The sequence below is a fragment of the Lissotriton vulgaris genome, unplaced genomic scaffold (genome assembly GCF_964263255.1).
Source record: "Lissotriton vulgaris unplaced genomic scaffold, aLisVul1.2 SCAFFOLD_417, whole genome shotgun sequence".
Classification (NCBI taxonomy): Eukaryota; Metazoa; Chordata; class Amphibia; order Caudata; family Salamandridae; genus Lissotriton; species Lissotriton vulgaris.
The window spans coordinates 664,968-690,223 of record NW_028250820.1 but is presented as its reverse complement, the minus strand read 5'-3'; the positions used below and the strand labels follow the sequence as shown (position 1 = coordinate 690,223).

At 43.8% G+C, this 25,256-nt stretch overlaps 1 protein-coding gene across 1 annotated transcript in view; it reads right to left on the bottom strand.

The window, feature by feature from the left end:
* The window catches only part of LOC147663105 (nck-associated protein 1-like), a 1,078,872-nt gene that overhangs the window by 412,527 nt on the left and 641,089 nt on the right, over positions 1-25,256 (bottom strand). The window contains exon 11 of the mRNA XM_086950676.1: positions 15,572-15,665. Within this exon, the coding sequence (XP_086806802.1) occupies positions 15,572-15,665 (94 nt within the window). The remainder of the gene's footprint in view (positions 1-15,571; positions 15,666-25,256) is intronic.

Here is a 25,256-nt window from a genome sequence, read left to right as displayed (position 1 = left end):
CTTTCATTTTATTTAAAGTATTGTACAATAATACTTTTTTTAATGTTAAATTAAGTTATTAATGGTTTACATTTTTCATTCTGTTCTACATTTACAATAAATAAAATAAATAACATTAATACTTAACAATTTTTTTTAACACTAATACCCATACCTTACCATACATAAATGTCCACCCTAATTCCGGAGGTCTCCGCCATGTGCGCGGAGCATCAAATACATTCATAATGTCACTACTAATAGCACATTTATGGTCGAAGTTGGGGCTTTTTCCGACTCCGCAACCTATTTGAGGGGGTTCGGGACATGTAAGTCAGCACTTTTGAGAGACTTTACACTCACAAGCAGTGAATAGCCCAAAGTATTAAAGTTGTTAAAAATTGTCAAAGTAAATGTATTTGTATTAAATCTACACGTCTAGATTTACGTTTGTGAATAGGCCCCAATAAATTACTTAAAGGGCAGCCAATAGAAAGTGGCTAAACATAATCCCTAACCTTTAAACCCAACACTAGCCTCGCAGCATAATTTGGAACCAACTGCAGTTTGCAAATTGTGCATTGAGATAAATACAAATACACAGACTTCCAATAATCCAACCATGCTGAAATAAAGGCATTCAAAATGCACACTTTTTGGGAAAAGAAGAGCAATTAAATGATATGTTTTAGAGTGTACAGCTGGAAAAAAAGCAAACACTGGCACCTAGCTTAAAATGAGCAAACACTGGCACCATGCTTGTCTGACCATGGAAAGTACCCAACACATTTAATAGCAATTCCCAAAAAATGGAGGGTCTAATAGGACATTGAGTTTCTATTTTATCGAGAGGGCTCACTCCTATTACATTGCATTGAGAAGAAAATGTCTAAAAATGTATAAACATTATACAGATTTTAGCATTATATGTCCCAACTGATCTGGTCAAGTGCAAAAATCTGCCTTGCATTTTTTTTAATTGCTTTCTGGCTATTTTGCATTAAATTCATCTTGGACTTTATAGGCTATCCCGAGTGCTGTGTTTTCTTTGAAATGTTCCACTGAAGTGATATATCCCAGTCCTTGCACTGACATACTATGTATATCATTTGTGTGTATACATTAACTGGTTACATGATACTATGTGGCTGATAAGTGAGTTGTTTGTGATCAGTGGGATCCCTTTTAGATTGCACCTGGTAAAAACAGGGCACAAGATGGAGACTGTTTATTTGCTTCTCCAGACAAGCAAACTGAATTGCTGCAATTCCTGAGATTCCTCTGATGATTAGGCATTTAGGTGTGGGACGTTGGAGACACGGATGCCTTTAAACATGGAGCAATGGTCTTTCAGAAGTGGTCTGCTTGATTATCCATTCCTGAAGTTAGATGGAGGTTCTAGGGAGGTGGAAACAGTGGTGTGTATTGTGGTGCTGAAGCAACCACTCTGTAAGAGCCTGCTTTTTGTCACTCATAGAGGTGATGCTCCTAAAAGGTGGAAGGCTGCCAGGTGCAAGCTCTTCACTCCTGAGTTTGGTCTTGTTTCTTGTGCACCACTTGGACACAACCCCCTCAACACTTGCTGCTGTAGACACATCACCCGGAAACAAATACTGTGTCTGCTCTAGAGAGGAGGGATAAACTACCGGACTTACCAGCTCAACCCAGGACCAGAACAGTGATAGCAAAATCAATATTCTCTGTCTGGATACTAGGAATAAGAAAGGGACTGAAACCTTCCAAAGGTGTTCCAGAAATTATCATTGGCTTAAGAGGTGGCACTTAGCAACTTAGCAGAAATTTAGGAAAGGTGTGTGATTCAGGCTTGGTGTCTCTGACGGTCAGTCTCCCAGAGGAGACGGGCCATCAGCTGGAAGTGTGCATCACTAGAGAATAGCTGTTCATATAACATTTTATAAAGCATGCCATGGCCAACTGAGAGAGGGGAGGGGAGTGGATGGCACCGATGCAGGAACAAAACTGTCTACAGTATAAGACAGCATTTGCTGATGCTGACTGGAGGAAACTGCCCAGGAGTGAAGTATGACCAAGGAAGTATGGCATGAACCGACCAAGTGCTGAAGTAAGTCTCCCAACATCTTTGTAATCACAATGGGAGCACTCCACCAAAGAGAAGCAACGGAGCATGAGCATTGCCTTTGTTCTCACTGAGAAGGAAAACGATGCAGGAGCCATCTCAGGAGTAAAGAGGGTGTTTGTACATTCCCATAATCTCATTCAGTGCACAGTGACTGACAAGAAGAAGCAAGAGAGTGTGACCGTTGCTAAGAAGACAAACATTTGTGCAATATTGCTTCAGCGTCATCAGAATACCAGCACAAACACACATACGTTCTTGTTGTTTCAACTTTTTCACTTTTTAATAAAGCCATAAAATTCAGGTTTGGAATAAAAATAAATTATAAATGTTACATACACAGAGAACAAAACACCTCACCTATGAAAAAAACAGGAAGTGCCGGAGAAAATGCACATTCAGTTCAGTTCAATAAGCTTTATTCGGTTAAGAAATATCAACCATAAAAGCAGGTATACATACACAATTGATCAAATCAAATGAAAAAAACATAAAATGCAGTCGCAAAACTTATTGACATTAAAAACAAGATATACATTTGAGCACAAATTGATCTTAGAAAGTTAAGCACAACAAAATTTTGAAGTTTCAATCACATTATAATATCATTAAAACACCATACTTTTCCAGACGTAAATTGATTTTAAAATGTATGTAGCAGTATAAAAACAGATCTCGGGCTCTCTTAATGTAAACAATAGACTCATAGCAGCATTAATACCAACTACATTATTTTTCCTAAACAGTGGTTTGAGGTAGGCAATTCTCAAGTTCTGGTACAAATCGCATAAAAGTAAAAAGTGCAATGCGCTCCGTTTAGTGTGCCCGTCACATGGGCACGGGGAGGCTGATCTCTGTCCTATTATAGGGAATTGTACTAGTTGATGAACAAGGCCAAGTTTCATCCTTGTTAAAACACAGCGGTGGGATGGTCTTGTGACTAGAGTTAAATAGCCTTGAAAACCATCAATCCCAATGTGCTTATGGTAAAGCTGGTATGTGGGTTGCATCTCTACAGTTCTCAGCCTATTTTCCCTCTTATGGTACAAGAACTTGTTCTTAATCTGCTGTTAGGCCGATCCCTCTACAGCATTTGGGTTTTCCACGATTGGCATATTGAATATGTCTCTATATACCATATCTATATATTTGAGCCAAGGGATCTTAAGGCAATTGTCTAATCGGAGGCAATCCCTAATAATAGTTTTTATAAAGGTGGTAGCCTCCTTCACCCATATTGAACTCCACAATAGTAGGGATCTAGGTGCAATCAGATCCGACAAATATTTGAGCACTACCTCACAATGAATCAGTTCGGTTGATGCTGAGGCAGGCAAACATAAAAGCTTTTTTTTTAAAGAATTCTCCTCTATTTGCATATCTTGGCTAGGCTGATTACCCCAGACCACTGCACCATATAATGCGATTGATGTGCATCTAGCTTTATAGATATCGATCATATCTTTGATGTGGCGACTCCCCAACTTAGATGCAAACCTAAAAACGCCATACACGCTTTTTGTCATTTTGGCCCGGACATTTGACATTTCATTCCCCCATTTGCCAGCGCCAGAGAAACATAACCCCAAATAACAGAAAGTCTCAATGTTCTGGATTTTCTTTCCGTCTATATAAAATGATTTAATATCCCTTGATTTGGGGCCACAGACCATTGAGTAGGTTTTAGCCTTGTTAATCATGAGCTTTTTCCATTAACAAAATTTGCGAACCCATCAATTATTCGCTGGAGGCCTCTCGGGGTTCGGGATAAAAGCACTGCGTTGTCCGCGTACAGCAGAACTGGTACTTCCTGACCCTCGGCTTGGGGGCGTCCGCCTGAATCGTTTTGAGGACTGTGTCGACTTCATTAATAAATAGAGTAAAAAGCAGGGGTGCTAGGACACAGCCCTGGCGAATGCCATGTTTCACTTTAAAATTTAATAAATAAACCTTTGGCCGAACCGTACTCTGGTCATTAACCCCTTCGATGCTGATGACGGAGCGGTTCCGTCATCAGCATCGGTTGGGCTGTGCTGATGACGGAACCGCTCCGTCATCAGTACAGCCCTGGGGGAGAGTGCTGGCGCTCCCCCCCTTGTGCAGGGATCCTAGTTGTTTTTGCAGGGGTGGCAGCGGAAGACCTTCCGCTGCCACCCCCTGGCCCCCCCACGCTTCCTGGTGATGTCAGCGCGCACAGCACGCGCCGACGTCATCAGGAAGCGCTGAACGCGCTGGAAGCCATTTGTTTCCAGCGCGTCCAGGAGCAAGGTGCGTGTTTGGTGCTCCGGTGGGGCGGGGGGGCCGGTTTTCGGCGCCTTGAGGCATCGGGGGGGAGGAAACTGTGTTTCCTCTCCCCTGATGTCCCAATGCAGGGCATTCCTGGTGCACGATCGCACACAGCGTCGCGATCGTGCACCAGGAATGCCCCACTAGACACCAGGGAGTGATTTTGGCGATGTATTTTTGTGCAGGAAGCGACCCCTTGGGCAAGGGTCGCTTCCTTTTGTGGCCAAATTATTTATCAGACTTTTCTGCCCCCCCTGGGGCAGATCGGCCATTTTTTTGGCTGATCTACACCCAGGGTGGGCAGAAAAGCCCACTAGAGCCAGGGATTACTTTGTTTTTGAAATCGGAAGCGACCCCTTGGGCAAGGGTCGCTTCCTTTTGGGGGAAAATCATTTTTCAGACTTTTCTGCCCCCCCCCTGGGGCAGATCGGCCGTTTTTTGGGCCGCATCTGGACCCAGGGGGGGGCAGAAAAGCCCACTAGACACCAGGGATTGATTTTTATTTATAAAGGAAGCGACCCCTTGGGCAAGGGTCGCTTCCTTAGGGGCATAGAATATTTTTCAGACTTTTCTGCCCCCCCTGGGGCAGATCAGCCGTTTTTTCGGCCAATCTGCACCCAGGGGGAGCAGAAAAGCCCACTAGTCACCAGGGATTTGTTTTTATTTGAAAAGGAAGCGACCCCTTGGGGAAGGGTCGCTTCCTAGTGGCCATAATATTTTTTTTAGACTTTTCTGCCCCCCCTGGGGGCAGATTGGCCGTTTTTTGGGCCGCATCTGGACCCAGGGGGGGCAGAAAAGCCCACTAGACACCAGGGAATAATGTATATTTATAAAGGAAGCGACCCCTTGGGCAAGGGTCGCTTCCTTAGGGGGATAAATAATTTTTCCGACTTTTCTGCCCCCCCTGGGGCAGATTGGCCATTTTTTGGCCGATCTGCACCCAGGGGGGGCAGAAAAGCCCACTAGTCACCAGGGATTTGTTTGTATTTTGAAAAGGAAGCGACCCCTTGGGGAAGGGTCGCTTCCAGGGGGCATTATAAATATTGTAGACTGTTCTGCCCCCCCTCAACTTTGTTTACCGTTTATGGATCCAGGGGGGGATAGAAAAGCCCACTAGACTTCAGGGTTTTTTTTTTATAGGGAGCGACCCCTTGGCCAAGGGTTGCTTCCTTGTGCCCATTTCAAAAGTATGTTCTGCCGTGTCTTTATTTGGGCTCTCTGCCCTCCGTAGGGTTGCTTCCAGGGGGCCCACGTTTATAATGATTTATAATCTCCCCCCCTTGGGGACAGACCCCCCATTTGTGACATAGCCTGTTGTAATGTGTGTTGTTTTTGTTTCTTCTAATGTGTATTGTTTTTTTTTCTCTTTAGAGTGTTGCAGTGTGCGGTTCCGTTACTGGTGGTTCTGTTGTTCTGCTGTTTCTGTAGTTGTATGTGTTTGGTAAGAGACCTCTTTTTTGTTCAATTGTACTGTGATTGTATTTTTTTGCAAAGTGTGTAGTAAAATACGAGTATGTTTGGTTTCTGTTTGTTGTGATTGTAAAACATGTTTTGCATTTGTTTTTGATGTGTCCTTCTGTAGATGTAAGTTTTTTTTCTTCTTCTTTCTAGTGGGATATCGTTGCCTCTTTGCTGTGTCTTTGCAGAGTAGGTGCTGGTGAGTGTAGTTGTGTCTTGTAAGTGAATTGTATATATTTTCTAAATTAGTTTTTTTTTAAAAAGGCTTACATTTTTTATCTTACTTTGCGCAGTGTTGGGGTTGTTGAGTTGTTTGTGCAGACTCCTTTATTTGTAAGGATAATGGCTAGCCGCCGGATTACTGCTCAGCAAGTTGTTGGATTGCTTTTTGATTCTTCCTCTGACCATGGTCCAGAGTCTGACTCTGATTCTGAACCAGAGGTGGGAGGTGAAGATTCAGGTAGTGAGTTTTCTCTACACATGGCTTCATCTGATGATGAAGACACTCTGAGTGCTGATGAAGCTACTTTTGGTGTGGATGATGTGCCTGTGGTTGCGGAGGACGTTGCTGCGCCTGTGGTTGCAGAGGACATTGTTGTGTCTGTGGTTGCGGAGGACATTCCTGTGCCAATAGTGCGGCAAGAGACATCTGGGCTGCAGCCTGGGGTTGCTAGTATTCCAGTTGGTGCAGTGAGACGAGAGGCAGCTGGGCGGCAGCCTGCGGCTGCAAGACTTGATGTTGAAAGTTCTGACCTCTGGGTTGCACCAGGCATGGTGCAGCCGGCATTGCCTGAATTTACTGGTGTTCCAGGGTGTAGGGTGAACACAGAAAACTTTTTGCCTATTGATTTTTTCAAGTTGTTTATGGATGATGTGTTTGTGGCAGAGATTGTAGAGCAGACTAATTTGTATGCTGAAAATTTTTTGAGGGTGAACAGTGCCAGCCTTAAGCCCCACGCTAGAGCTACCCGGTGGACTCCCACAAATTTGGAGGAGATGAAAAAGTTTTTGGGTTTAACTTTTTTGATGGGCTTGCTTAGGAAACCATCAATGGCTTCATATTGGTCTACTAGTCCCTTGATGGCTACAGCTATATTTCCGGCAGTCATGAGTCGTGATCGGTATTTGCTTCTGCTTCGGATGATGCATTTTGTTGACAATAGTCTTGCTTTGCCACGAGATCACCCTGATTGCGACCTTTTTCGGCCTGTCATTGATCATTTCGTTGATCGATTTTCTGAGATCTTTTATCCTGGGAAAGAAATTGCAGTGGACGAGTCTTTGCTGTTGTTCAAAGGCCGCTTGGTATTTCGGCAATACATTCCTAGTAAGAGGGCACGCTATGGAATCAAACTGTATATGCTGTGTGACAGTGAGACTGGATATGTCTCTAATTTCAGGGTGTACACTGGTAAGGAATCCAGGATTAACCCCCCTGGTTGTCCGTCGACTTTTGGAGTGACTGAGAAAATTGTGTGGGAACTTGGTCGTGGATTTTTTAACAAAGGCCATCATTTGTATGTCGATAACTTCTACACTGGTGTGCGGTTGTTCAGGGAATTGGGCAAAGTGGACACTGTTGCTTGTGGCACAATCCGCTCAAACCGTAAAGGTTTCCCAAAAGAACTTGTGTGTCAGGAGCTTGCTCGGGGACAGTGTAGTGCATTGCGTTGTGAGGAGCTTCTAGCTGTGAAGTTTTCAGACAGGAGAGATGTCTACATGTTGACTACAATACATGATGAAAGCACTGAACCGGTGACTGTTTGGGGTCAGGTTGCAGAAGTGCGCAAACCTGTGTGCATAATGCACTACAATAAGTACATGGGTGGTGTTGACAGATTAGATCAGAGGTTGGAACCGTATGCTGCTCTTCGTAAGGCTTACATTTGGTACAAGAAGTTGGCTATCCATCTTTTCCACTTGGCAACCTTTAATGCTTTTGTTGTGTTCCAGAAATCTTGTCCCCAGTCAAAGATTACTTTTGAAAAGTTTCAGGAGTCTGTAATAGGCAGCCTTGTTTTAGTTGAACAGGCAAGTGTTCCTAGAGTTGGAGTGGTGGAGGATATTGCCAGATTGAAAGATCGCCATTTTCCTGGTCAAATTCCTCCTACAACCTCAAAAGACTTTCCCAGTCGGAGATGTAGAGTCTGTTGGCGAAGAGGTTTGCGGAAGGAGGTTCGTATGTACTGCCCTGACTGCCCTTCAAACCCCGGGCTGTGTGTACCTGCTTGTTATAGATTGTACCACACGCAAAAGAATTTTTGGGAGTATCAATGAGTGGTAAAGTGAACTGGTTGGTCTTATTGTTCAGTTTCAAAGTTTGCATTTGTGTAGTCTTTTTAGTGTAGTTGTTGAGTTAGTAGATTTGTATCAATTTGCAATTTGTTTTTGTTTTTCGACTGAGTTTGTGCTATGCAAATGTTTTTATGGGATAGGGGGTCAGTTACTAACCCTGAGGACCTGTTAGGCTTTTAGGAAAGGGCAGAAACATGTTGGTTGAAACCAGGGGTAGGCAAGGATCATAATATCCGCCTCAATACCTCTCCATTACCTTACGGTAATCCTTTTATCTATACCTTGGGTACCACAACAATTAAAGTATACATTATGGTATACCCTGAGGTGGATCACTGAAATAATATCGATTGCCAAAATATCGAGTTGCAATAATATCGTTGACAAAATATAGACTGTCAAAATATCGAGTTTCTATGTACAAACAGGTAAGTACAAAAATATTGAGTTTTAAATATCGTTTACAAAAATATAGTTGTAAAAAATATCGACTTTAATAAAAACAATGTTAAATTACATTAATATTAATAATTAATTACTAAAATATATTTAAAAATACTTAAATTAATTTATAACAATTAAAAAATTAATGAAAGTCAAAATATTTTTTTTTAATCATATTTCTTAAAACATATATATAGAGTAACAAAATATAATTAAATAATAGCCAATATTATTAACGTACAATAACAAAAGTGTAAAAATTACTATTCCCACTGCAAAGAATGCAAGCATAGGGTAAGCGTTGGATAGTGTAGGGGTAAAATTACTATTCCCACTCCAGTGGGTGCAACAGTAGGGAAAGCGTTGGATAGCGTAGGGGTTAAAATTACTATTCCCACTCCAGTGGGTTGAACAGTAGGGAAAGCTGTGGATAGCGTAGGGGTGAAAATTACTATTCCCACTCCAGTGGGTGCAACAGTAGGGAAAGCGTTGGATAGCGTAGAGGTTAAAATTACTATTCCCACTCCAGTGGGTGCAACAGTAGGGAAAGCGTTGGATAGCGTAGGGGTTAAAATTACTACTCCCACTCCAAAGAGTGCAACAGTAGGGAAAGCGTTGGATAGCGTAGGGGTAAAAATTACTATTCCCACTCCAAAGAGTGCAACAGTAGGGAAAGCGTTGGATAGCGTAGGGGTTAAAATTACTATTCCCACTCCAGTGGGTGCAACAGTAGGGAAAACGTTGGATAGCGTAGGGGTTAAAATTACTATTTCCAGTCCAGTGGGTGCAACAGTAGGGAAAGCGTTGGATAGCGTAGGGGTTAAAATTACTATTCCCACTCCAGTGGGTGCAACAGCAGGGAAAGCGTTGGATAGCGTAGGGGTTAAAATTACTATTCCCACTCCAGTGGGTGCAACAGTAGGGAAAGCATTGGATAGCGTAGGGGTTAAAATTACTATTCCCACTCCAGTGGGTGCAACAGTAGGGAAAGTGTTGGATAGCATAGGGGTTAAAATTACTATTCTCACTCCAGTGTGTGCAACAGTAGGGAAAGCGTTGGATAGGGTAGGGGTAAAAATGACTATTCCCACTCCAGAGAATACAACATTAGGAAAAGTAAATATTTCATATATTATTCAAAATTCTAACAATGAATATTTATTTATAATTAATAAAAAATAAATAAATATATTATCTAATAGAATAAATAATATTATAAAATTACTATTTAACATTAATTATTGTAATAAATCACCTATTAATACAAATTAATTATACATTAACAATTATTTTTTTATACTTAAAAATGATTTCACTATTATTTCCAAATAAATAACGTTCAATTATTTTTATTATTTAATTAAATTATTAAAAAATTACTTTGCACCCTATGCACGGATAAACCCACAACCCACTACAGAAAATAAATTAGTAAAATTTACATAATTACCAATTAATCAATTAATATAAGTAAATTAATAATTATAATTAAATTAATAAACTAAAATCAATTAATTAACAATTAATTACTAATTAATATCAGTAAATAAATTTACATATTCATGTAATTATAATTAATTTACTTCCCACCCTATTCCCCTACAAACCCACAACCCGCTACACAAATTAAATTAGTAAAATTTACATAATTACCAATTAATCAATTAATATAAATTATTTGAAAATTATATTTAAATTAATTAACAAATATAAATTAAGTTACAATTAATTACTAATTACTATCAATAAATACATTTACATATTTAATTAATTATAATTAAATTACTTCCCACCCTATTCCCCTATAAACCCACAACCCGCTACAGAATTACATTACGCAATATTCATAAAAATATAATTCATTTAATAACATTATTTATAACCTAAATACACACTTTTCACACATATTATAACATAAAAATACACTATAAAATATTATATATTTTTAAAAATTAGATATTTTTAACTATCTATATTATATATTTCGATATTTTATCTATCTATATTTTTTACAGTCGATATTACTTCACTTACCTTAAAAACGATAGTTTTGTTGTCTATATTCTGTCCTGTCGATATTTTGTCCAGTCTATATTAAATACTCGATATTTTGTCCAAACGATATTTTGGACTCGATATTATGTCTGTGCACCACCCTGAGGTATTTGTAATGAGCAACTGGACTCTTGTTATCCAGAAAAAAAGGTAGGAATATCTAAGAAATCCCTCGGGATAACCCAACCAGAGGTTGAGTTCGCCCTTGTACCATTATCCTACCAGGGTGGGATGAGGTGGCCTATGATCTGTGGATCCTGCTGAAAAAAAGAAGAACCGCAGTCTCCAGCCCTTCATTAATTATTGGCCCCCAGGTGGGCAAGGTTCCAGGGGAAATTATTTTTAATAATGGGGGGGGGGCACACTTGCCCCCCCTCCTGCTGGAGCTGAATATTGCCCCGGGGACCTCCGACTTCACAAAACTGGCGACCCCACTGAGAACTCAAGGGTGGGCTCTTCACCCTTTAGTCAGGGGGTTTATGCTGGGTCTGTTAGCACGTCTTTGCTCACTGTTATGCCAACAGACCAGCCACATCATCTAGAGCTTCCCCGTTGCCACAGGATGACAGAGGAGGGCCATCCACCCACACTACACCAATAATAAAGACCTTGTACTAGGGTCCGCAATCAAGACAGCAACTGAACTCATCTGGTTAGAGTATAATCTGACATGAGGACCTAAAGCTGAGGCTGGAGCTCAGCCACCGAGGTTGACTTTAGTGCCTTCCATTCCTGAGCCCTCCTGTGCCTTCCCTAGCCTAGTGCAAACCAAGGCCTTTGTGCCTTTGTATTATCAGTCCTTGATGTCTGGAGGTAGTTGTGGGGGAGGCATCAGGAACTCCTAAAGGGCCTACTGCTGACCAAACAAAGGTGTTGGGCGCTTACCAAGTAAAGGACAAGAGTATGGTGACCACCCCAAAAGTCCCAAGTGGGGTTTGACATGGATTTCACATGCCTCCTGAATCATGGACTGCATCCATATTTAACCCCTTCGATGCTCGTGACGAGCTGAGCTCGTCATGAGGCACGGTGCTTGTGTGCTCATGACGAGCTGAGCTCGTCATAACCACACCCATTTACATTGACCTCCAGCACAGGAGGGGAATGAGTCAAGCAGCCAAGGTGTTAAAAACAGCTCCCCCACTGTTATGTTTGTAAGTTCTCCTTTACTATAACCTAAGTTACCTCTCCCCTATATCTTTTCCAACTAAGGCCTTGTCTGGGCCAACTTCCCCTGTGTCCTTGTTAGCTCTGGAGGATGCATTATCCTTTATGGAGGGGACTTGCCAAATAAGAACGGGATGGCCTGCAAACTACATCATCCATCACTCAGGCTTTATTTTCCTGAGTTTTTTCACATTAAAACATTTTGCACAGACTCCCTGCCAAATCGACTTTTCGGACACACTCCCTTGCCTTGTTACATATCTGCCTTTTCCATTCATGTTGTTCTACCAACGTTTTTCTTGATGATCCTTGCAAGTGTTGATTGGTATCCGTCTTGATTTGGATGCAATAGTTGCACGGTATGATCATAACTTTTGCAAACATTACAACACGCAACACTTTTTATGGCATAGAGCCTGACGTGCAGACGTGTCAAGCACAAGAGGAGATGGGAGCTGCCCGATGTGTCATGATGGCAAATGTGTAATATGAAATGCCACCATACGTCTTGCCATTTCATTTTGTTTTTCCCCATAGTGCATATCTCCCCTCCCACAGAATTCACCCAAGTGCATGGGCAGCTGCCAAAAGTTGTGGGATGGAAAGCCATGGTTCTACAAAATATTCCACCACAATGTTTACTGTTATGCCTGGCCCCTCCTCGGTAAAGTCTCCTTTCGACAGAGTGCGATGGGCTGCACTCTTGATCCAAACTGAAGGGAGGCACGAGCGGAAGAGGGCAAGGCTCTGTCAGTTGATTTTATTTATGTGCTCCAGATTGTTATTGCTGGCTGGCATGTTCCATTATGGGGAGGCTATTTTCCAATAGCTCCACTGCTCTCTGACTTGAAATACTGCACATGTGGGTGGAGCAGCGTCAGGGGCGCAACTAGACCCAAACGTCGGGGGGGCTAACACTCCCAGCCAGGGCTGGCCCTAGCACTTGTTACACATGGTGCAACAGTCTTTTTTGGCTTCCCCTCCTTCTCCATGAATTCCCTCACTACCACTTACCAACAATGCACCTCATCTCTCTATAGCACCTTTCTGACAAACATTTCATTTTTTTATAGCACTACTCATTGTTTACTCACACTCAGTTCTGTGATCTGCATGGTACACTTTCTGTGTAGAAGGCACATAAACCCTCTGCGCTGTGTGGGTGGCAGGAGTGCCCATGTGAGTGCATGGTGAACAGTGCAACAGTGTGAGAGTAGGTTCAGAGGCATGACTTCAGGGTGAGTGAGGTGGCCATATGAATTTGGGTGCAGATGGAAGTGCAGAGTGGGACGAATGAATGCATGGTTAGTAATGGGCTTGTTTGAGTGAGATTGCAGATTGAGCAGCGAGGTGGACAGGTTTGTGAAGTGTCACATGAGTGCAGGGTGAGTAGAGTGCTCGTGTGACTGCAGGGTGAGTACAGGGTGAACAGCGCAAGCGCATTGTGAGTGCAGAGTGATCACTATGAGTGCAGGGTGAGTGGGTAAATGGTGTGAGTGCATGGTGATCAGGGTGAGTGCATTATGAATGCTGTGAGTGCAGGGTGAGCGTGAAAGTGAAAGGGGAGAATAAAGATTGAGTTGTCTGAATGCAGGGTGCATTCTCAACGTGAAGTAACTCAGCATGTTATTGACGGCGGCATATGGTTTCAGATATAGGTTAAACTATTGCTATTATGGTACTAATAAGGGAAAGAGGGTGGAAGAAATAAATAATGTGCTGATCCTGAAACAAACTTCCGGTCGTATGATTAGGGTTGCCAGCTCATTATTTTATGTCCCAGATGGTACAAAAATAAGCAGTCACCTAAAGCCGTATTTTCAGTGCTTATCTGTGCCTACTTCGAACAGCAAATATAAATAGAAAGCACTTTTTAGTGTGTTCTAGGACTGCCTGAATGATCCATGACTGATCATTAAAGGGAACAAAGACAGAAAAGCCACATTAAAAATTAATACATACTTTTTTTTTATTTATAACCCTATTTCGCGTCAAGACAAGGTCTTTGACTCTTTAAACAACACATGGCTGGCATTTTTCTTTTGGCAACCCTACTATATATTCCTTTTCATGAAACGCATTCTCACACTAGGGCAGTAAATGTAAAACACAGATCAAAGGAAATAGGCAGAGTGGGGGCCCAGGGGGCACAATAACAAAAAAAAAACTAAGCCTTGGTAACCAGTTTGCAAAGGTAGGTAAATATGTAAATGGTCCTTAAAGATCTGTGCAAATGTCAGACTTGCCAAGCCGAGCCCCCAGCAGCTCCCAACGATGGTGGTGGGGGGGGGGGGGGGGGGGGGGGGGGGGTTAGCTGAAGCGACGGCTCGTGGAGGGAGTTACTGTGGGGCAGGAGGGCGGGGAGGGGGAGGGGCAGGGCGGAGGTTGCTAAAAACCGGCATATGGATAATTGCAGGTAAGTAAACAATTTAATTAATAAAACGAATTTCGTAGCTCGCACTGCATTGCATTTTGCGATGCAAGGCGCACTACGAAATTCGTTTTATTAATTAAATTGTTTACTTACCTGCAATTATCCATATGCCGGTTTTTAGCAACCTCCACCCTGCCCCTCCCCCTCCCCACCCTCCTGCCCCACCGTAACTCCCTCCACGAGCTGTCACCAAATACCGGTCGGTAACGGCCGATTTCGGCCGTTACCGGCCGGTATTTGGTGATTGAGATGTGGGGGCCTATATTTTACAGAATCAGTAAATTTACCGATTCTGTAAAATACCGAATCGGTAAATTTACCGAATCGGTAAATCTATATGTAGGTGGCACTGGACACAGTGCCACAGGCCCCTAAGAATTCGTTATTTACCATGTAATAATATTGCATGGTAAATAACGAATTCCTGTGTACATGCATATCTGTGCAAGTATACTTGTGCCATGTGGCACACATACATGCCCTGAGGGCATGTATGTGTGCCACATGGCACACAAGCCTGAATCAGGGGTGCAACAGGGTGTCAAAGTGACACCCTGTTCCCCTTGTAAATTCGGTAACTTTACCGAATCGGTATTTACTGATTCGGTAATTGACATTGGTTACTATGGGCCTCAAGGCCCATAGGAATCAATGGCAATTACTGAATCGGTAAATACCGAATGTTACAGATTCGGTAAAAAAAATCGGTAAAAATACCTACATATCATTTACCGATTTGTAAATACCGAATCGGTAAAATTCGGTATTTACGAATCGGTAAATGCCATTTACCTACAGCGGGCCCTTAGTGTGGCGTTTGGGAGAGTAAACTCTGAACATTCCTAAACACCACCACAAGAAAAGTGTGTGTATTCGTTGGTTAAACTTGGAGTAATTTGCCAGGTTCTCTAAAAAAAGGCATTTTATTTAGGCCTTCACAGAACGTTTAATCACAGTTAACTTTACTATCATTATTAACTACTCCGTTGGCTCGTGCTCTTGGTTATGTCTGACTTATGGTCTAATAGGGCGCGGAGAAGCTGGGAAGCATGCCTTGAGAAATGTTCTTTCCCTATATTATCTCTCCATCTTTGCCTTTTCCCAATTGTGTTCTAAACTGTGTGCTGAAAAGCGACAGATCGTCCTGTCTTTGGGCCCTCGTCCTCCCCGGATTAAAAGTATCTGAAAAATACCAACATATTCTGTCTCCCGCTACTTTCAGTTCTGCATCTCATTCTACCCCCTCCCAGTTTGCACAGGTGACGAGTGTCTTCGCATTGATACATGCACTTTTGTTATTTGTGTGGCAGTACATGAGGACTCAAGGTCACTTAAATAGAGCAGGGATTTGTTACCTGATTTTAAGTGGGCAAGGGCAGCGACGAGAGTGGGGTCCACATCACAGGGAATGCCTGCCGAGGTTGCCAGCTCAAAAATACTCAAAGTCACCTAAACAAATGACACAAATGCAAGGCACGGTTAATGACTACAAGCCATAATGGTCCATTGTATTGCATCTTGTTTACATGACAGAACGTCGCATTGAACAGCAGCGCACACGTTAAGAGGATAATAAGTGAGGGTCTTGTTTTCCTAGATTTCATTTATTTATTTTATTTATTTAATTCGATTTTATAATTTATATAGCTGAACATTACCCGAAGGTGTCAGAGAGCTTTACAGAAGAACCAGTTGCGATACATAAGGACTTTGGATTACATGAGCTACATAAGAGATACAAACAGAAAACAATTGCAAATGTACAAAGGTTTAAAGTCACTCAAAGAAGATATATAAACTGGAAAAAATTTCACATGTACAAGTTGTAAAGTCACTCAAGGAAAGATACAAACAGATACACTCTAAAATCACATAGGAATGGTAGTAAGTATAAAGGTCTACTACATATACTAGTCTGTCAGTGGAGCGCCAGGCCGGCGTGCGCGCGCCCCTCCAACCCTCCATAGAGAAGTCTGGATAGGATCATGCCACAGTTTAAACTTTGCCATTCGGGTGTACCATCAGCAGAGCAAGTCTGTCATTCCGGTGTGGCAAGCATCCACATATATCAATTATTCTCTGATCATGAGACTGTCTTCAGCAGTCATGTCCTGCCATTACACACGCATACAGAAGACAGACAAATATTCTTCAGCTTATACAAAATACTATTTAACTGCTCTCTCAAGTTCGATAGTACTTCTACTCAAAATCCAAAATTGGGTCTTCTTAAGTAAAGAAAAATCAAGACACTAACTTCGGGTCTCCCCACCTCCCCTATAGACTCTGCCACTCCACCCCATAGACTCTGCCACTCCACCCCATAGACTCTGCCACTCCACCCCTATAGAATCTGCCACTCCACTCCTATAGACTCTGCCACTCCACCCCTATAGAATCTGCCACTCCACCCCTATAGACTCTGCCACTCCACCCCTATAGAATCTGCCACTCCACCCCTATAGACTCTGCCACTCCACCCCTCTAGACTCTGCCACTCCACCCCATAGACTCTGCCACTCCACCCCATAGACTCTGCCACTCCACCCCATAGACTCTGCCAGTCCACCCCATAGACTCTGCCACTCCACCCCTATAGAATCTGCCACTCCACTCCTATAGACTCTGCCACTCCACCCCTATAGAATCTGCCACTCCACCCCTATAGACTCTGCCACTCCACCCCTATAGAATCTGCCACTCCACCCCTCTAGACTCTGCCACTCCACCCCATAGACGCTGCCACTCCACCCCATAGACTCTGCCACTCCACCCCTCTAGACTCTGCCACTCCACCCCATAGACTCTGCCACTCCACCCCATAGACTCTGCCACTCCACCCCTCTAGAATCTGCCACTCCACCCCATAGACTCTGCCACTCCACCCCATAGAATCTGCCACTCCACCCCTATAGACTCTGCCACTCCACCCCTATAGACTCTGCCACTCCACCCCATAGACTCTGCCACTCCACCCCTCTAGACTCTGCCACTCCACCCCATAGACTCTGCCACTCCACCCCATAGACTCTGCCACTCCACCCCATAGACTCTGCCACTCCACCCCATAGACTCTGCCACTCCACCCCTATAGAATCTGCCACTCCACCCCTCTAGACTCTGCCACTCCACCCCATAGAATCTGCCACTCCACCCCTATAGACTCTGCCACTCCACCCCTATAGAATCTGCCACTCCACCCTTCTAGACTCTGCCACTCCACCCCATAGACTCTGCCACTCCACCCCATAGACTCTGCCACTCCACCCCTCTAGACTCTGCCACTCCACCCCATAGACTCTGCCACTCCACCCCATAGACTCTGCCACTCCACCCCTCTAGACTCTGCCACTCCACCCATAGACTCTGCCACTCCACCCCATAGACTCTGCCACCCCACTCCACAGACTGCGAAGCGCATCCTAGTTGAAAACACACACAAATCGTATGAGCACATTTGCCTTCCATATCTGCACCACCATATCAAAGGTACCAGCGTTACACACGTGAAACCATCTGCAATAATAACAATTTTGTAAAGACTACGGGACCTCTAAAAGACAATACAGGATGAAAAAGGGATTAAAAGAAGTAATCCATGTTGGTCAGCTATAAAAAAAATCATCACCAACTGCAGGTAAAAATAAAAGGAAATAGCTTTAACCTACTCTGCTTTAGACACCTGGAAAATGTTGAAAGCAGAGCTCCAAATAGATATGAAAGATCTTAAAATACTAAAGCCTACATGTAAACATAGGGCCTCATTTACTTTGTTTTGACGCACAGCAAGCCTTCCTGCTGGGCTGCCCTAGGACAGAAGAAAAGGGCAGGAATGTGCCATACCTACAAGTCAGGGTGCATTCCTGTTCTTCTCCCCTGCACTGGTGCACACAAACAGCAGCAGTGCACCAACACAAACACCCTTGAGTCATGTTGCAAGGCTGACTGCGTTGCAGGGATGATTGTTTTTGTGCAGGGAGGGACACCTTCACACACAAAAACAACCATTGATGGCCTTTTCCTCTTTCTAAGATGCACGCATATAAAGAGGAAAAGCGAGGAGAAATAAAAGTATTTCTCGTCTTTGCGCAACGCAACACCTATGCCGCCTCAGGGGAAGGGTAGGATACAAATTTCCAGCGTTAGAAAACGTTGTAAATCTGGAATGTGTCAGGTTCCATGGCTGTTGTTTGGGAACACACACAAGAAGACCCATGGACCGGCCTTTTCACTCAGAGTAGTGCATGAAAGGGGCCCATATTTATAAGGCCATGGAAAGTTGCGCAGGGTGACTTGACTTGTCTTTCAAATATGGCAAGCCCATTGCGCTAGGGATGCGTCATAAAAAGTGACATACTGGCGGCATAATGGGCTCGTACATTAGGCGCTTAGAGTGGCTTTCCTTTACCTAGATTCTTCCTTTCACCTCCCAGATACCAGCTACTAGGTGAGCTAGTTGCCCAGATACCAGTACTGTTATGGGGATGTGTTGTGTGTAGGGAGGGTATTAACTTTAATGAGGCAAGAATACTGCGAGTTTAGTGGCTATAACTGAGATTTGTCCCATAATTACCTGTGAAAAAAAACACCATGTTAGAAATGGAAGGCGGTACTTGTCACACAATTTTCATGTAGACTTAAAGGAAGAAAGGATGGTGGTGGACTAGCATTGAAAATGATGGGTTCTTCTGATGTGGTGGTAGCACACTGGAACACACTAGGATTGCCCTGATAGATAGTGGGAGACTGATCTGTCACACCCCACCTCAAGGCTACCTGGGAGTCCTGGGTTAACGATCCCTAGGGTGCAAAAGCAAACCTCTGAGAGAAGGAAAATCCTATAGACTCAGATGACCATTTTATGCATTCTATACCGCTGAAAACAGTGCTAATAATTCCCATAGTGTGCTTGGTCCACCAGGGCCTGGGGTATCCTAGAAATCTTCAGCGCTGCCTTACAAGCACTGGGGTTCTTGATGGTCCTGCGTCCCTGACAGGCAATGCTTCAATTTCAATGCTCACAATTTGCGAGTCGCAATTAAGAAATTTGTAGGAATCGCTAATTTATGTGCGATTCCTGCATGCATAGACAATAGCGAATCTTTATTTGCAATTCCTTAAAATTAAGGATTTGCTATTGGCTATTTTTATGCATGTGGGGTAGGTTACTTAGAAATAATAACCAAAAGCATATTAATAAATAAATAGTAACCTACAAAACCCCTTAAACTGTCACAAAATCTAAATCAACATCACAAATCCTTTTTATTTAAATTATAAACATAATACTTTATTACACCAGTCTAAGCATGAAATAAAACTCCAATGTTAAATAAGACTGAGAAAATAGAGCCGCTCGTACTGAGGTCCTTACCAGTGTTTACACGCAGCCAGCTTTGCGCTACAGGAGTAGCTTTCATTTGTCCATCGTCATTTCAGAGGGAGGAGGAGACCTTCGCGAGGCCGCAGAGGAGGCGAGAGGCGCGGCCCCGGGACTGCGAGGAACAGCGTCAAGTCCATCAGCTGTTTCCTCTTCCCGCGTGAGCCGCGCCCCCTCCCAGTGCCCGCCCCCATCACAGCCTTCATAACCTCTCGCGGCCCCCGCTGCGCGGGAGCCGCTCGTACTGAGGTCCTTACCAGTGTTTACACGCAGCCAGCTTTGCGCTACAGGAGTAGCTTTCATCTGTCCATCGTCATTTCAGAGGGAGGAGGAGACCTTCGCGAGGCCGCAGAGGAGGCGAGAGGCGCGGCCCCGGGACTGCGAGGAACAGCGTCAAGTCCATCAGCTGTTTCCTCTTCCCGCGTGAGCCGCGCCCCCTCCCAGTGCCCGCCCCCATCACAGCCTTCATAACCTCTCGCGGCCCCCGCTGCGCGGGAGCCGCTCGTACTGAGGTCCTTACCAGTGTTTACACGCAGCCAGCTTTGCGCTACAGGAGTAGCTTTCATCTGTCCATCGTCATTTCAGAGGGAGGAGGAGACCTTCGCGAGGCCGCAGAGGAGGCGAGAGGCGCGGCCCCGGGACTGCGAGGAACAGCGTCAAGTCCATCAGCTGTTTCCTCTTCCCGCGTGAGCCGCGCCCCCTCCCAGTGCCCGCCCCCATCACAGCCTTCATAACCTCTCGCGGCCCCCGCTGCGCGGGAGCCGCTCGTACTGAGGTCCTTACCAGTGTTTACACGCAGCCAGCTTTGCGCTCCAGGAGTAGCTTTCATCTGTCCATCGTCATTTCAGAGGGAGGAGGAGACCTTTGCGAGGCCGCAGAGGAGGCGAGAGGCGCGGCCCCGGGACTGCGAGGAACAGCGTCAAGTCCATCAGCTGTTTCCTCTTCCCGCGTGAGCCGCGCCCCCTCCCAGTGCCACGCCCCCTTTCACTCCATACCGATTTAAACGAAGCCAGCAACGCGCATCGCGGGACGCGCGCGGGACGTAGCCCGGGGCGAAGCCCGGGCAAAGGGCGGGCCCGTTTAAGCCCGTTCAAGCCTGGGCAAGTCTGGTCTGGGCCAACCCATTTACATCCCCACATACACACCGCTATCCATATTGCAACTTGTTCCAGGTTAGATCATAATACCTACAACTACATCTGTGCTGTAGAGCCATCATGACAACCAGGGCAATGAGAAATAAAACAGCACAAGGAGCGGGTCCCATAATTGGGCCGATTGACCAATTCATTAATAAAGCAAATGACGCGATCAATCAGGGGATAGTGCTCCTAGAGAGACGCGTCTCCCAGGACCTCGCAGCAGCACGTAGATCCTCAATGGGCCTCTTGGCCCTAGCTAAAACACCCACTCAACAGGAAACAAATGTCCCACTATTGCGCGAAACTCGTGCTGAACTTCACACCATACCAACAAGTGTTGACCTATCTGTCACCCATTTATCACTTGGAGAAGATACCCTGGACGATCTTGAAAAAACACCAACTTTGGTGATTAGTCCCACCCAAACAACCCAAATTCCCCTGCTAACCCTGACCGGGTCACAATCCTTAACCCAGTCCCCACTTCTAGTAGCAGTTCCTCCAACAATAATTGACAAGGAGATAAGGGAGGGTCCTTTTCTTAATCAAGATAGTACAAGACCAACAGTCAAGAACAAGATCAAGCAAAAAAATATACCAAGGCACACAAGGTCCAAAAAGACGCCCCGCAATAACTACCGGAATAACGCAAGCCACTCATCATCGGCCAACGCGGACGACCCCTCTGTTTCAGCTGTACCGTCTGATGACGACCACAGGGGTCATGGCGCTACCAACCCAAACTACCTTGAGCTTAACTCACAAGTACTAGATATAATTAAGGACCTCATAAAAACTCAATTAACACCAATAGAGCGAACCCTAAAAAACATCGAAAAACAGATGGCAAGACTAATCAACAATACTAGTCATCTTACACCACCCACTACCACCTTAGCTTCTTTGGCTCCCACGACTGCTACCCATTCTAAGACAGCCACAGTCAAGAAACCTATACCGACGCCAATAACTCTCCCGAAACAAAATCCCCAAAGCAACAGTATAACCGTTGCAAACAAACCTTCCACCCCCAATACTACATCACTTACTACTAACATAAACACCCAATCAGCCAACCTACAACCGGCGAGCACCCGTATACCATCTCAGAAAGGATCACAGAAATCAACACAGAAACCCACACAACACAATCAGTCTAACGTTAAACCTCAGCAACCAAAGACACCATACGAACAACCATATAAGTCTAGACAGATACCGGCACGCATCACCCTTCCACCTGAATGCGGAGCCTACGTCCTTGTATTGGTAAACGTCCCAACACTTAAACAAGAACAGAGTGAAACAACATCATCCCTGAAAAACAAGGTACTCCATTGGTTAAGCCTGAATTGTAATTTTCCAATAGAATGTGCAGGGGAAATTTCCCATACGCAAAGAGTAGGCTGGATAGGGCCCTTACGTAAAAAATTCGAGGGGGATTGTGTAGCTATCACTTTCAGAAACCCCCAGTGGGCCGAAAAGACACTAGCTAAGGCACCACCACCCTCTACATGGGAATTCAACACAACCCTTCTCCCACTAGGTTATTTCTATAGGCACTTACTAAATACTACCACCAATATTCCGCCTGCCCCTATGAATCCTCTCTCAGAAAGACCCTACCCTACTACCTCTTACCCTCCCATCTCCTACCAGAACTCTAAGTTCCTTTACCCAACAGGCTCGGTACAGTGGCATCAGAGCCAAACGCCCATACCGGCAGAAATAGCGGAGGCTTAGTTACCTACATCAAAAATACCCTTCCTGTGGATGAGATAATCCCCATAAGATTAGACACAAATTTTCAGATCATAGCGGTAAAGGTCACCAAACAAAGACTATACTTTATTACAAACTTTTATAACAACCTCTCTAACTCCGATATGAGCACGCTACTCCCAGAGATCTCCGCAATAATACAAGAGCAACGAACTAATCACATCAAAAAGACGTGCACAACAATCTGGGGCGGAGATTTTAATCTACATCTATGCAGCAATAGTGATAACAACAAATGCGGTATAAGTGACGAGGCTGATACAAACCTTACGCATTTTACACATTCTAATGGGGGGGAAATAATGAATGAAATCATGGCTGAATTAGAACTAAGTTTCGCTAACGAAATAAAGAATCCACCTGTTCAATTCCAGCCCACATTCAACGGAAGAGGTCTAATAAGCATAATTGATTTCATACTGATCTCATCACCCATAGGATTTACCGTAGAAGATTTTAAGGTCCCTAGCAATCCTCTAAGTGACCACTTTCCCATTACTATGGTTCTTGCTGAAACAATAACGAACAAACCATATGACATTCTGACCGCTCTAAATCAAAGTGATCTAGAACTAGGCTCTTTGAATGGCTTTACATTGAAGTGGGGTAATATTGACAAAGAAACGGCGTTCCGGTTGACGTTTTTAAACACTTCCCAGATCTTTGGACCCCGTTACTAACCAACGTCCTGAATGCTACCATCGAAGTAGGCATTCTGGAGTCTTGGAAAACATCAACGTTGGTACCTATTTTTAAGAAAGGAGATCGAAATAGTCCAACATGCTACAGGCCGATCTCCCTCCTGGACTCACTAGGTAAAATGGCAGGACGAATACTCCTTGACCGCCTCCAGGAGTGGGCCACCGACCACAAAATTATTTCAGACCTACAATATGGCTTCCGGGAGGGACTAGGAACAGTTGATCAGGCCCTAAACCTGTCCCTACTGGCGAGCAAATATCTGGATGCCAAAGGGTCCTCATTCCATATGGCATATGTTGATCTTCCTATTCACCCTCTATACGAATGGCTTAGAGGCTGCCATGCTACAAGGCAGCAAGGACCTCCCGCTAACAGCACGTCGGCAGATACCAGCACTCTTATATGCCGACGATGCTGTTATTTTAGCAAGAACACCAAACGAACTACAAATGGCCTTGAACAGATACTGTGATTTTATGGCAAGTTTAAACCTGAAACTAAACGCAAAAAAAACGTACACTATGCATGCAGGGGAGAAAAGAAATGCAAGATATAGGAAGCTAATGGTGCAGGGCGAACACCTGGATAGGACTAAAACCTATCCCTATTTAGGGATCGTCATTGACGAAAAATTCAAATGGACCCCAGCTATTAACGCAAGAAAACTGGTTTTCCTCCGAGAGACATCTTCGCTAAAAATCTTCTCGCAGAGATTGGGGCAGAGGCCAATTAAAGAACTAGTGCAAATATATAATGCAAAATGTGTAAGCACTGCAACATATGGAGCGGGGATCTGGGGTTTTATAAATGTGGACTCAATACAAACAATAGAGAACTCTTTCCTTAGATATTTGCTGGCGGTGCCTAAAACCTGTTCCACCTATGCCTGCCACCTTGAGCTGGGCATTGATTACATCACAGACATTATAAAATTGCAACCAATAATGCTGTGGCGCAGAATATGGGCTACCGAGCAATGCCATTTGACTAGGACGATTATTCAAGACATTTTAACGCTGGACCACTCTAAGAAGATCAAATGGCTGTCATATGTCAAAGCGTTATTAACAGATCTTGGATACAGGAAGTACTTTGACCACCCATCGCTGATAGAGGAAATCCCAAAAAAGAACTTAAAAAGGGAGTGTTTAACTCATCTACGTCAGCTACGCTTACTATCCGAGGTCCATAAGCCATCAGTCCAACACTCCTTGCTAGTCCAGACTGTGTTCTCTGCTGAACCCTACCTGAATTTTAAAATAACACAGTTTGAAAGAATGCTGCTTACCCGCTTTAGACTCGACCTGTTCCATTTATTAGTTGCATTTCCTGAGCAAAATGTCAGGACATCTACCGCCTCTATGTGCCCTTGTGATTTGGTGTCCCCACAATCAACGATACATACAATGCTATTCTGCAAATTCTTTACTGAGCCCCGGAAACGCTGGATACTCCCTATTTTGAAGTTCTGGGGTTTTCGTCAATGTCGCCCAGCGTATCTGGCACTACAGTACCTTGAAAATGAAAATTATGCCAAAGCGATTGTATCTTACCTTAAATTTTGCATACGCCATCGCACAAATTTATAAATTCGAACGACATCGCTCTTTCATATTAACGAAGGGACTGAGATAACAGAAAATCTGTATGTCATCGCATATGTGGTAAAAATTTGCGCTAACGAAGCTGAGATGCACTTGTCACTTTTATGCATTCTTTTAAACAAAATGTACACACAACAACTTTTTAACTTTTTCTGATAAAATTGTAATTGTGTTTTTTTTTCTATCTGAACTTTTATGGTGTTTTTATAAAACTACCGAATAAAGTTGATATTGAATTGAATTGAATTGAATTGACTGAGAAAATAAAATAAAATATAAATTATTTACACAAAAAATGTAATCTTCATCAACCAAAAATCTCAAAGGAAAAACTCAATCTATCATGCAAAATAAATACAACACACAAACAACACACAAACTATACATTTCCAAATAACAATCACATAATACTTACACAAACAATAAAATA